Raw genomic sequence first — 14179 nt, forward strand, 5'->3', positions numbered from 1 at the left:
GAGCAGATCACGTGAGTGTCAAGCATGGCGCAGTGTTGGCCACTCCATATGTGCCATCTTATGTGCTGTGACATTGCTATTGAATTCCCTTAATTAAGATCCAAAGTAGGGTGATTTAAACATGCTTACCATGAATTAATGTGACCAAAGAACCCTCACATTATTTTCGTAAGATCTCAAGCCAATTTATATATTTCAGATTCATCCACATCTCCTGGGTCAGCTTTAAAGACACCTTCGTCAACTGGAATGACGAACTCTCCCTTCAAGCTACGTGTGAGGACTGCAGTGAAATATCGAATCTGTCTTATTCCTGGGATCTCTTTTTAGTCAATGCCACAGAAAAGAATAGGATAGAAGGTAAAAAGGATTGATGGCTTTATTTTGTTGTGGGAGGGAAAAACTCAGGGTTATTGTGAGATTGCTAAAATGTTGCAAAATACAATTGGTATGACCCAGTGTGTCTAATCTGTCTGGTGAACAGTCCATCGTGCTTCCCCAGCCCCTCTTGCCTCTACAGTCCTTATGAACACGTGTGAGGCACCAGCAGAAGAGGTGACACACTCGAGGGCTGCTTCGGACCTCAGTGTGATATGGAAGGCTGCGCTCAACATCCATGTAGGCAGTTTTTTTTTTTTGTTTTGTTTTGTTTTTTTGAGACGGAGTCTCGCTGTGGTCTCCCAGGCTGGAGTGCGATCTCGGCTCACTGCAAACTCCGCCTCCCGGGTTCACGCCATTCTCCCGCCTCAGCCTCCCAAGTAGCTGGGACTACAGGCGCCCACCACCACGCCTGGCTAGTTTTTTGTATTTTTAGTAGAGACGGGGTTTCACCATGTTAGCCAGGATGGTCCCGATCTCCTGACCTCGTGATCCACCCGCCTCGGCCTCCCAAAGTGCTGGGATTACAGGCTTGAGCCACCGCGCCCGGCCCCATGTAGGCAGTTTTATTGAGCTAAAGCCACAGTTCAGAAGGATCTGCGATGTGACACACTGCCCAGAGGGCTGTGTCCCTCACCACCTCGCCTGTCTTTTGGACCAGCTGCACAGTGAGGAACGAGCAGAGGAACCAGGGCAGAAGCTTCCAATCTTTGCTCCCACACTACCAGCTGGTGGCTTTAAGCAATTCTGAGGTTTAGTTTTCTTAGGTGAAAGATGAGGATCCTACTATTTCGCAGGGTGGTATCAGGGCTAAATGCAATGTGTCGGAGTGTGCGGGGCACTGGTGTCAGGACACTGGGTGCTACAGGGCACGAAGGTTTGAACCAGGAGGGAGATGAGTTCTCACTCGGCAATATTTGTGATCAGAGAGGTGGCTGTGAATGGCAAACAGAGGAGCTTTATTTCTGAGCTGGAGAGCCAGCTCCTACAACAGAGCTGGTGCCAAGCCCCCACTGACCTTCACGTTTCTTAAAGATCCCCTCCATGAGGCCATACAAAGCTTCCACAAGTAGAGCTTTGGGTACAGCTGACCTCAGCGGCCACAGGGAAATGAAGACATAGAGGGGTATTGTGCCCTTCTTGGCAAGAGAGGCATTCCAAATTCTTTTAGGTAAATTGAACTTTTCTGAATCAGAGCCCGTGCTGAATAGATCAGAGGAACTTGCAGTAGAAACTCATCCAGTAGTTAGACTTTCAACAAAGTGAATCATGGCCCCTAGATATATCTCAAAGAATTGGGTTCTCCCATGGTTGCAAGTGAAAGCTTGCTTTATTGAGAGGTCATTTATATGCTCATGGCATTTTTTTCTTTGCTATTGATCCTTTATCATAAATTCTAACAGCAGTTTTGAAAACTGTTATACTAGATACTTGCTGTATTATTCCCTTCTTACACTGCTATAAAGGAATACCTGAGGCTGGGTAATTTATAAAGAAAAGTGGTTTATTTTGGCTTATGGTTCTGCAGACTGTACAGGAAGCGTGGTGCTAGCATCTGCTCGCATGAGGCCTCAGGAAACTTTTACTCATGGTGGAGGGCAAAAGGGAGCTGCCACATTACATGGTGAGAGAGGGAGCGAGGTGGCAGGGCAGCTGCCATGCTCCTTTAAATAACCAGACCTCCCACAAACTCAGAGCAAGATCTCACTCATTACAGCGAGGAGGGCACTAAGTGACTGGTGAGGGATCCGCCGCATGATCTAAACACCTCCCACCAGGCTCCCCCTCCAACACTGCGGATTACATTTCAACATGAGACTTGGAGGGGCAAAACATCCAAACCAAATCACCTACTGGCGGGTAGGGGAGTGAGGATTAAGAGAAACCCCATGCACCCCAAGTTGTTTCTAGAATACCCATGAATAAGTCATGCCTTGGAGTGCATACGATTCAGCAGACCCCTCCCCCCAACTTGGGAGAGCAAACGCCAGGTGCAATCACTGTGAATCCTGCCTTCTACTTCCATACGTGTGCTTCCTGCTGTTGGCCAACACGCCAACACAGAACACGCCAACACAGAACACGCCAACACCACACTCTGTGCCCTGTATCTCTTAGTGTAGGTTTTCAAATTCACAACAGATTTGTTTAAAACAGAGCATCCTTATATAGTCTGTAGACTTTTTAAGCAAATGTTTCATATTTTTGCTGCAAAATTCTAACACTGCCAAATGTTTGCTTAAGTTCCCTTCTGCAGAGTAGTGGGACTGCTGGGCTCGCTGGGACTCGGTGCCATTTCAAAGTCATCGCAGTCAAACCTGCTTCCCACTGAGCCTGGCACTGTAAATCCTGATGCAACGACCACACCATTCTCATGGGAACCTTCACTCGTGACCCTTGGCCAGCCTGCTCCTTCAGTTCCAAGGGGAACCCCCACAGAGCCCATGACTGGAGTCTACTGGATTCCTGCTGCGGAGGACTCTGCAGTCCTGGGGGAGGCTCCAGAGGAAGGTTCACTAGACCTAGAATCAGGACCACAGAGCAAGGGATCCCTGATGACTGGCCCCTCTGAGAGAAGTCAGCCCACCCACAGCCCTAGCCCTCACCTCTCTGGTAAGTGCCACTGTTCCTACATATCATCCCTCTCGTCTGGGCACCAAAGTTACCTCTGGAAGTAGTGAATCTGGTGGGTAAGGTATGAGATCACATCAACACAGGCCTTTAAATCAGAGAGCACCAGGTTCACACCCACCACTTGCTGATGGTGCAATAGTCATCGAGTTCCGGATTCCTCATCTCTGAACTGGGAAAATGACAAACCCACAGCAGGTTCTGAGGCTGCAGTGAGGTCCCGTGTGTGCAGTGTCTATGATACAGTAGTCGTTTGCTTCACACTGGCTTCCTCATCCTTCTCCCCTGCTCTGGGATCAATTGTTTCACTTTATCATTGGGTTTCAGGGGGACAGAAACCATTCTGGTACTTAAAAAATGGAGAGAAAAGGTAATAGTGAGAAAAGCTCTGACCTGGAACCTGTCTTTCCATCACTGTCCCCAGCTGGTGACCCCGTATGATTTTGCTGCTTACTCTTGGGTGATGGTGGTCTCATGCTCTGCACGCTCTTGTCAATTCAGCTGTGCTTCAGGCCTCCCAGTCTTGGCTTGGCTGGCTGGAGGGACCACTGTAAGCGCCTCTACCTCTGGGAAAAGAGGGCTGAGGGGACAGGAAGCGACATTTGCAGCAGGGCATTCTTATGTCCATTTCTCTCCTTCTAAAAGAAAAGAGCGAGACATTTTCTCTAAAAGAACAGTAAAAGACTCGCTTGAAGAGAGGATGAGATGCTGGGTGTGGAGGCAGACAGCCACATGTGAGCCTTGGTCTCAATTTACTCGCTGGATTATTCTTAGAAACCACACACCGACTGGAGCTCCATCTCCTCCTCCTGGGGCCCTGGGGCAATGGCACCTGCCTTGCCCAGCTGTCATGAGGGAGGAAAGACACCACCACTGGGGGTATTTTGTAATCCACAGAGCAATGTATGGACTCTAGAAATACACTAAGGACAATGTGACCCATCAGGGGAGCTGCTATAAATTTCAGGAGATTCTGTGATTTTAAAGGAAACATTATGATTTTGTCCTTTCATATAGATTTTGAAGCCTATTACAGTGATATTCAAGAAGCAATACCGTCGGGAGGAAGACAGCCAGGTGACTGTGCTTCTGTGCCTGCTGCCTCTCTCCACTCAGCTCTCCTCCGCAGCCTTTCTGCAATCTGGATTTCCCACCTGCTCCCTTACACAAGCCACTGAGAGCTCCACGGAATCACAGGGAAAAGTTGAAATGCTTACATGGCACAGTCTGAACCAAACCTTTATTTCTAGCTCCCTTCTTTCTGCCCTTCTCTGACCCTATGCTCCAAAATCCTGAGAGTAGCCCCAGACCCAAGGGTGGGTATCCCAGCTCTTCCATACCTTGGTCATGGGGTGTCGTCTGCCAAAAATGCCTTCCTCCATGTCCTTCCTAAGTTATCTGTTCAGCGAGCCTCCTCCTTCAGGTCTGGCTCCATTTCTCTCTAGGAAGTCTTCCTCAGGCTTGTCTTGTAAGGACCACCACCCCCACCACCACCCCCGCTCCACACACACCAGCTCAGTATTTATTCCTTCCTCTGGGAAGTAGGTGGCACCTGGCACTTAGTGGCTCTCTCTGTGTCTGTGTCTTCTGTTCTGGGCTCTTCCAGAAAGCTTCCATGGCCAGCTTATGCTATGTTCCCAGATGGATCACAGTCCCTGGCATATTGGCACTCAGTAAACACATTGTAGAATGAATTGATGCCATCAGTGAATGACTTATTCATCTATCAAATGAACAGATGGATGATCAGCGAGTGACTGATTTATCTGTCTAGTGAAGAGATGGATGTCTAGTGAATGATTTATCTGTCAAATGAGTAGGTAAATGATTTATTTGATGAATGAATGGATAAATGGCTGAGGAGTGAATGATTTATCTATCGAGGGAATAATGGATGATGAATGAATGATTTATTCCTCTGATTTGCGGCAGTGTTTCCTTCAACAGTCCTCCTCAGCTGCTTCCAACTCCACGGCTTCTCCAGCCCTTCCCATGTTCCTTCCTGTGTGTCACGCTGTTCTTGGATGAGATGGTCAGTCAGGTGCAGTCACAGAGGAGAGAAAAACAAAGAAAATACTCCCAGGTCCTAGAGAAAAGAGGCATGGCAGGCCACGCAGGGTCACATGGGGAAGCTGCAGGGAGGTCTAGAGGCAGCAGACAGGAGCAAGGAGAATGCTTAAGCCAAGGTCTTTTTTGGGGTTTCCATGGGAAAGAACGGCAAGGCCAAGGCAGGGCTGGATGAATAGTTTAGAATCAGTTAGTTTAATTTCAGCAGATCCTAGGCCTAAGGGTGATCTCTAGTTGCCCAGGATGATTTGTTGGGGGTGGTTCTGGATTGATCAGTTTGCAAATCGAAGACACATTGCAGGCTGGGCCTTTTGTAAACTCTTAAGAGTTGGCTAGCCCCAGCCCCAGGAGAAGCACTCTCTCCTTAACCAGAACACTTTTGTTTCATTTTGTTCTTCAGTAAATCAAAACATCATCATACAGAACGTTTAAAAGTTTTTACAATACACACGCAGGTCTGTTGTAGAGACTCACATTGATACTCACAGTAGGTGCTTAAACAGTACAACTGAATGAATGAAGAAAGATCTGCCTTTGTATTGCATTTATAAAATTATTCCTCCTTACAAGAGTAATTCTGACCCCTCAACATTTGTGTTTTATTACTACATCTTGCTTCAGTGACCTTGGTTTCAAGTCTTAAAGGAGCCTCCTTAGCCTAAGTGAAGTGCAGTGACTCCTTCTTGCCTAGACCGTGCAGGAACCCTTCCTCTGCTCTCGCTGCTTCTCTTCTTGCTGCTCTCTGTCATTTCATCACCTGACAGCCAGAGGACTCTTTTCACCACAAACCAGGCTGTTGTCACTCTCCTGACAGGTCCCTCCAGTGGCTTCCCAGGGCACTCAGGACGAAAGCCCATGACCGTACGCCCAGCATGATGTGACCTTGGCAATGCCTCCAGCCACGTTTTTCCTCCTCCTGCCCTCCTTCCCTCCCTCCCACCCTGCAACCCTAGGGAATATCATTCCCAAGGCATTTTGGTTTTACTCAACCTGGAAACTCCTTCCTTCAGATCTTCAAAGAGCTCCTTCTAGTCTTAGTCTTCAGAAGTGACCTCCCTGAACTCCATCTCAAAAGGACTCCCTTTCCACACCCCTCTCTCTTCCTCTGCATACCCCGCTTTGCTTTCCCTCATTAACTGACTTTACATTGTTTATTTATGTATTTTCTCATTTATTTTTCTGACTGCCTCACTATTAAACTCCAGATAGCAAGGACACCATTAATCTGGTTCACACTGTGTCTCCTGTTTCTAGACTAGTACCTGGACTTAGTAGACCATAATAAATCTTGTAGAAGGAAGGGAGGGAGGGAGGGAGGGAGGGAAGAGGCCATTGGTCCACTAATTACATGATAACAAAGTACATCTCTTGAATATGTTTAGCTGCTGAAGATGTTATATTAGATATGCAGTATCCAGCAATAGTACAAATAGTTATTAATATTAGCATTGAATCACTAATGCTTTAAGATCATCATGACTTTTTTTCTTTAATATCTATTGGCTTGGTTTATCTTCCTAGCGAAGGACACGAGCTTTCCAGAATCAGGACCTAGCTTGAGTGCCGAGGAGAGCCCTGGAGATGGGGATAACCTGGTGGACTCCTCCCTGTCTGCAGGCAGAGCCAAGCCTGTCCTCATGATTGATTGGCACAAGGCCCTGCTGAGCCGAGCAGTTTTCCAAGGCTATTCATCCTCAGGTATGAATGTCCTCTTTGTACCCTGCAATTTGCAATATTTTTAAAGCTTTTAGATATCAGCCCTCAATTTCTTCTGAACTTTTCATTTTATTAGATGAGTATTTAGAATTGTGGTACCTTTTCTACTTGTGCTTGCTCCTCTATGGACTATGGCCTGAGACTCTTCTTAAAAAAGTAAAGTTAGCATCTGTTGCTACCAGGAGCTCCCTGTGTGCAGACCAAAGGGGAAGAGGGGCGCTGCCAATGCTGCACATTCTGTGTGCCCAGACACCTTGGTGTGCATAGCCTTTTCTGTGACAGCCTTTTGGAGGGTGGTCAAGGATTTACATGAATTGATCAAAATGAAACTGCTCCTGAAGAGCAATTGAATTTCTAATGTATTTTCCCAGCCCAGACATGCTGATTTTGCTCAATTTGTTGGATCGCCCCCTTTCGTGGTAATGCATGTGATTGTGTCATCCCTACAGACCTCTTGAGGATCTGGATTTCACACTATTTTTATATAATTTTTCCTTCACCCTTTCCTTGAACCATTTCGGGAAGTACTATTGTCAAATTGTGATTTTAGAAACTGTCCATGTTTAGATCATCAATCTTGTATTTCGGATCTCTCCTTTTTTCAGGGTAAGTAGTGTGGGGTCAGCCTCTCCCTGCTAAGGAAATAATCCAGTCACTACAGTCAGCAGTTACACCCAGGTTAAAAATTGTCCATAACTAGTATTCTGCAGACTTAAAAATAGCTTCAAAATTCCTCAATCATACTGTATAGTATGATTTATAAAACTGCCAAATTAAGCATGAACATAATTATAAACATATAAAATAAGATCTTAACAGAATTCTCTTGTTGCTTGTGACATTAGTGTCATTTCTGAGCCAGGGATGGACGGACCATCCTCAGTAATGCTTCTGTTGAGCGGGAGAGGCTCTTTATAGCAGGCACTAACCAACCGACTTTCCAAGCAGGAGTGGCATGTTTCACTAGTATCTATGTTAATTTCACCCCTCGGGGAAGAGGGGAGCCCATTCCCAAGGACTCTGTGTGACCTCTGTCCCTGAGCCCACTGACTGTCGTTTCCATGTAGCCACGTCTTTTCTGCAGGTGTTACAGAACAGACAGTGACAATCAAGCCATACTCTCTGAACAGTGGAGAGACGTACGTCCTGCAAGCGTCTGTGGGTATGCTACATTGTCAATTGCATTTATGAGAGGATGGGAAGGAGTCCTGCTGAGTCTCTGTAGTTTAATCTTTCTGAGGAATGGGGTGCAGGTCTACATCAGGGTAAAGGCTGAGCAGTTGACTTTTTAAAAAATTACATATATATAGGGCTGGGCGCGGTGGCTCATGCCTGTAATCCCAGCACTTTGGGAGGCCGAGGCAGGCGTATCACGAGGTCAGGAGATGGAGACCAACCTGGCTAACACAGTGAAACCCCGTCTCTACTAAAAATACAAAAAATTGGCTGGGCGTGGTGGCGGGCCCCTATAGTCCCAGCTACTTGGGAGGCCGAGGCAGGAGAATGGCGTGAACCCAGGAGGTGGAGCTTACAGTGAGCCGAGATTGTGCGACTGCATTCCTGCCTGAACGACAGGGCAAGACTCTGTCTCAAAAAAAAAAATTACATATATCTCTTATTTATGCTAGACAGCTGGACAAGTTGATTCCTTTCCTGCAAATCTGTCCGTAATCTCTCTCCCTTTCTCTATTCAAACCCTAGAAAGGTGTTATTGCTTGTTTTGTGCCGCTGATGTTCATTGAAATTCACCCCCTGGCCTCCTCTTACCCTTGCTCTGTATTCCTTCTTGCATTTCCATGCCTATCTCAATCTGAGATCATCGTTTAGGGGAACCGGTAGACATTTTCCCCCATTTCTAGAGATTTTCATTCCATATGACAAGCACAGTGGACTTAACAATTTTTTTTTGGTTTGTTTTGTTTTTGAGACAGAGTCTCACTCTGTTGCCCAGCCTGGAGTGCAGAGGCACGGTCTCAGCTCACTGCGACCTCCGCCTCCCAGGTTTAAGCAATTCTCCTGCCTCAGCCTCCTGAGTAGCTGGGATTGGGATTGCAGCCGCCTGCCACCATGGCCGGCTAATGTTTTGTATTTTTTGTAGAGTTGGGGTTTCACCACGTTGGCCAGGCTGGTCTCAAACCCCTGACCTCAAGTGATCTATCCACCTGCCTCGGCCTCCCCAACCGCTGGGATTGTAGCCATGAGCCACCACGCCCAGCCAACAATTTTTATCTATGGATAGGTTTGGTTCAACATCCACAGTTTTGCATTAATCAAAACCCACCAGGAATTTGCAAACTTGCATTCTATGTGAACTCTTGTGTCATGCAAGTGGGAAACTCGAGGTTCACTTTCTCCTGAGAACTGACTGGGCTGGACTCAATGACATTCCTTGAGGGTCATCTTGATTCTCACAGTTTCTATAAACATCTGCCTGCCCCTTCCACATTTAGCATTTAACAACTAGCCTTGGGTCCCTGCTTTGGGTACAAGACGGGCAGCGTTTGCTTTGGTTTCAACAAATACTTTCTGCCTTTTGGCTGGACCTCTTTCTTTTGCCTCTGAAATTTGCCTAAGTGATAAGTCTAAAGACAGTTCTCTTACCTGGCGCAGGAGACACCTGAGAGCCTCTTCATGGCCCATGGACCTGGTCAGTGTCCTTGGCTGACTGCCAGGTGTGCACTGAGGCTCCAGGTCTCCTGTCAGCCTCCTACCCCTCAGCCTTGCACACCCTCACTGACTGCTGCCCTCGCTTCCCATGCTCTTCGGATAACACCAGACCCTCTCATGACTCTAAGTCTTTCCCTGTGGTTATTTTGGCTAGAATGCCCATTCTTTTCCCCACATCTCTTCCTAAGCCCAGTATAAGACCGATATCCCAAGACTGCTAGCTCAAATGTGTCTTCTTTTGTGGAGATTTCCCTGGTCAGTCAGGCAGGATTCATCATCCTTTTCTCTTGGGTTTTACTTTTGTTATGAGATATGTCTTCCACGGCTGATGTGACTGTTAAATAGCATAATACAGAAACAGTGTCTAGCAGGGCACCTGGTATGTAGCAGAGGCTCGATAGATGGTACCTGCTGTTATGATGAGGATGATGATCATCAAGATTTTAAACCATTTGACATGTAAATTTCATTTCTATAATCCATCTCAAGAAAAATACATTAAACGTTTAAAAACTGTATGTATGAGAATAATCATTATGGGATGATCAATAATAACAGAAAATGGAAAATAAGCAAAATGTTTAATCGTTGGGGATCATAGTTATGCATATTTGGGTATATCTGTTCCATGGAATCTTAGGCAGCTATTCACAATAGTGATTTTGAATGCTCTATGTCAACATGGAAAATAGTTATGATATTAATATAGTTAATAAAACAAAATAGGCCTGGCACGGTGGCTCACACCTGTAATCCCAGCACTTTGGGAGGCTGAGGCGGGCAATTTACCTGAGGTCGGGAGTTCGAGACCAGCCTGACCAACATGGTGAAACCCTGTCTCTACTAAAAATACAAAATTAGCCGGGCGTGGTGGTGCATGCCTGTAATCCCAGCTACTCGGGAGGCTGAGGCAGGAGAATTGCTTGAAACTGGGAGGCAGAGGTTGCAGTGAGCCAAGATTGCGCCATTGCACTCCAGCCTGGGCGACAAGAGCACAGCTCTGTCTCAAATAAATAAATAAATAAAAATATAAAGTTGTATCAGTGCTGTACATTCAACTAAGCTGTACTTATGTGTATGTGGCTAAGGTTTTGAAAGAAACCAGGACAATGGGGAAAGTCTGCTTTGCTGGGTGATGGGTCTGTCAGCATCATCTCTCCCCTAGGCTTCGGTTCCTGTCTGGTTGGTTGCCATGTGACTCCCAGGTAGGGAGCCACTTCTGTCTCCCCAGGGCCTAGGAGAGTACCTGCCCCACCCAGTGAGTGTTTGTTAGATTAATGAATGCTATAGGCAGTGGTTCTCAAACCCCAGCACTTCAGAATCCCCTAACGTATGTGAAAACTATCACTGAGTCTCAGTTTCTGAGTCAGCAGGTCTGGGGTGGGGCTCAAGAATCTGCATTTCTGACAAATTCCCAGGTGAGTCTGATGCTGCTGGTCTGGGGACCCAACTTTCAGAATCCCTGCTATAAAGTTTATCTATAAAAACTTAATCCTATGCTGCTGTAATTCTCCATCATGGGTGAAACCCCTGCTTCATCTTTCTCTTTAGCTTCAAAGCACGGCTTACTGGGTAAAACTCAGCTGTACTTGACAGTCAACCCGGCTCCGCGGGACATGGTCTGTCAGGTGCAACCCCACCACGGTCTGGAGGCACACACCGTCTTCAGTGTCTTCTGCATGTCTGGAAAACCGGTACGTGGACAACCCCATGTCTGTCCTGAGTGACCCCACCCAGACAGTGGCACCTGGCAGTCACAGCAATCACGGGTGCTATAGGAATGGACAGCAATGTCTTTCCTACTTGTGAAGGAATTCAGCCTGCAGTTGAATGTTGGAAAGTTGGTTAGGCATGAATGGACTTCCCCACCCACTAATGAGAGGAGTACAAAGTGGCCCCCTGGTTGAGAAGGTTCAGAATTGCACAAAGAGACAAGGGCCTGCTCACCAGGAGACGTGGCAGGGCATCCGCTGCCCTGAAGCCTGGTTAGAGCAAGGGCCTCCGTTAATGCTGCCCTGAAGAAAAAGGCAGGCACGTGGCCCAAAGTGAGGAGAGGAGCCTGGCCCTTTCCCTCCCAGGTCACATCTCTAACACGGACTTACCCTCACTCTTTCTCTGGGCCATGGAGAAGACCATTGTGATTTTGTTGCTCAGGGTCTTGAGAAGGTGAAATGAGAGGATGGATTTAAAGAGATGAATGCAAACCAGCCTGCCCAACATGGTGAAACCCTGTCTTTACTAAAAATACAAAAATTAGCTGGGCATGGTGGTGGGCGCCTGTAGTCCCAGCTACTTGAGAGACTGAGGCAGGAGAATTGCTTGAACCCAGGAGACTGAGGTTGCAGTGAGCTGAGATCAGGCCACTGCACTCCAGCCTGGGAGACAGTGCGAGACTCCATCTCAAAAAAATAAAAAAGATGAGTTCCTCAGGTGGTGAGCAGGCAGGGCAGGAGCCTGTGATATTGCGACCCTGGCACTGCCCTCTCCATCCTCTCAGCCAGGACACTGACCTCCCTGCCCTTCTGCCTGACCCCTTCTGTAGGAAGCCCCACCCTTGTCCTCCAGACAGTCCAGACCATGGCCTTCTCTTGAGGCAGCCCCACCCCTCCCTCCTGCCCCTCCTGCTGTGTGATGCCCAGCAGTGGGGAAGCTGAGGGGCAGCTGGGGCCCTTCACCCTGAGGGGTCTGTGACAGTCTGATCTGTGACTGTGGGGAGATTCCAGGGCAAGGAGAGGACACAGACACTGGTGAGGAATCTCAGTGCTGTTCGAGGAGCCCTTTGGGCTCGGGGAAGGGAGAGCCCTGCAGGGCCCAGGGCTCTGGGCAGCTGGGAATGCTGCTTACCTGTCACTGACCCTCTTTTTGGCTGTAAAGAACATCCTTGGTGCAATGAAGGCTCAGGCATGTGTGTATGTCTTGGGATGTCATTCACAGTGTGTTCATTTATACTATTTTTGCTCCCATGGACTGGATCATAGGACTTCCATTATGAATTTAGTTACCAGATAGGAAACGCCTCCAAACACACTTTGTACCATGGGAGAGACACCCAGTATTATTTTGTGTTGCCAGCTGGTGAGCACTTGGACAATTACAAAGGTAAGCCATGGTGCCAGCTGGGGTCACTAGCTGTGCCGACCTAGAGTTCTAAACCTTTTTTCCTGGTTTTCAAAAACTGAACTGTGTCTAGAAAATAAAATTATGTATTCACCTTGATCAGTTTAATGCTTTTCAGTTTAGGTTGACTACCTACCTTTTAGTGCAGAAAGAACATTAGTAATATCAATAAGTTAAATCAGTTTTTTATATCTTAAATTTTAACTGAAATATATTGTATATGATAAAATGCCAGAGAATGTTTTTTCATATATAAATATTTGAAATCAGGACATTTCTTATTTACTAAAGAAATATATCATATCTGGTGAATCTTGCATTTATTGTAGATAAAACCAAATCAAGGTATTCCGCTAAGGAACAAAATGTGGGGTAAATGAATGTTGAGTTAGTATGTTAGTAACATAACCTCTAAACAAAATGAATCCCCCAGTGTTGACAACTTTCTCCTCTGACCCTGTTCCTGAGGTTGTGGTCACTTCTAACCCAGTCCCTTGGAACTGGTTTCAACTGAGTATAAGAGACATGCAGCCATTTAGGAAGGTGTCTTGTCATGCACAACCCCAGGCAAGTTAAATAAAAATCTTGGGGGGTAGTGACTTTTTACATTTCTGTTTTATTTTTTAAACATCTGGAGGATTCTGACGTGCAGGAAAGGTTGAGAGTCGCTGATCTAGAAGTTTCTTTGATTTGGGCTGGTAAGATTATTAAGCCTGAAGTCTGAACTACTTCATTCACCTGATTTATTTAAGTTTCACCTCTCCTTCAAGCCAAGCTGAAATGCCCCCTTCTTCATGAGACCTTGCCTGTCACCTTCAGTTAGAAATACTTGCACCTTCTTGTAGATATAAGTCAATTATATTGAGCAAAACTTCTGAGCAGGGCATTTTGAGATCTTCGTAATCATGCTCTGCTTTGTATCACAGTGACTTTATACTCCATCTGATCTTGAGCTTTTTTGAAGTCAAGCTGCATACAGGGTTATGTGAGACCTAGGCTGGGCAAATGTCCCAGTAGAAAGACCTTGAGCCAGGGCCTCAGCTCTGTGTTGGAAGTAAGGATTTCTTAACATAAATTTACAGACCAAATTTTAGGTCACAGTCCCGGAGCAGTGTCAGGGTTAGTGATGTTACTCAAATCATTCACAACCATGGTATTTGTTTATAATTGTCAGTATCAGTACAGTCAATTCCTATGAATACCTGAACCCAAGATTTATAAGGGGGCAAACATAAGCAAAATAAATACAATATAGTAAATAACACACACCTTTTCTTGTCCTGTCTTTTGCATGAGTGAGTATGGCACAGACTCAACTTGTCAAAGTAAGTGCAGTCTTGCCTAAAAACTGCTCCTTCTCTTAGACTTTCTGTGTCTGTGCATAGGACCAACCTTATCTGTTAAGGGTATTTGTTAAAATTACTGCCTCCAGGGCCCACCTAGTATCCACTGACTCAGAGTCATGGAGAGAAGATGGAGCCCAGAATTTGCTTTTAGACAGGATTTCTGGCTATTGGGCTGCAAGATCCATAGACCACATCTTGAGAAGCACTGACCTCCAAAATTAAGTCCCCAATCTTTGGCACTGGGTTTTAGGTTGAGA

General features: G+C 46.4%; 1 protein-coding gene across 1 annotated transcript in view; it reads left to right on the forward strand.

Moving 5' to 3' along the window:
* Window positions 1-14179, forward strand: part of PKD1L1 (polycystin 1 like 1, transient receptor potential channel interacting) — a 180985-nt gene that overhangs the window by 62721 nt on the left and 104085 nt on the right. Inside the window, exons 17-23 of the mRNA XM_073008857.1 lie at window positions 200-360; window positions 2623-2991; window positions 4027-4086; window positions 6598-6774; window positions 7877-7954; window positions 11011-11153; window positions 12438-12558. Of these exons, the coding sequence (XP_072864958.1) occupies window positions 200-360; window positions 2623-2991; window positions 4027-4086; window positions 6598-6774; window positions 7877-7954; window positions 11011-11153; window positions 12438-12558 (1109 nt within the window). The remainder of the gene's footprint in view (window positions 1-199; window positions 361-2622; window positions 2992-4026; window positions 4087-6597; window positions 6775-7876; window positions 7955-11010; window positions 11154-12437; window positions 12559-14179) is intronic.

Source organism: Chlorocebus sabaeus, chromosome 21 (genome assembly GCF_047675955.1).
Source record: "Chlorocebus sabaeus isolate Y175 chromosome 21, mChlSab1.0.hap1, whole genome shotgun sequence".
In the NCBI taxonomy this organism is placed as follows: Eukaryota; Metazoa; Chordata; class Mammalia; order Primates; family Cercopithecidae; genus Chlorocebus; species Chlorocebus sabaeus.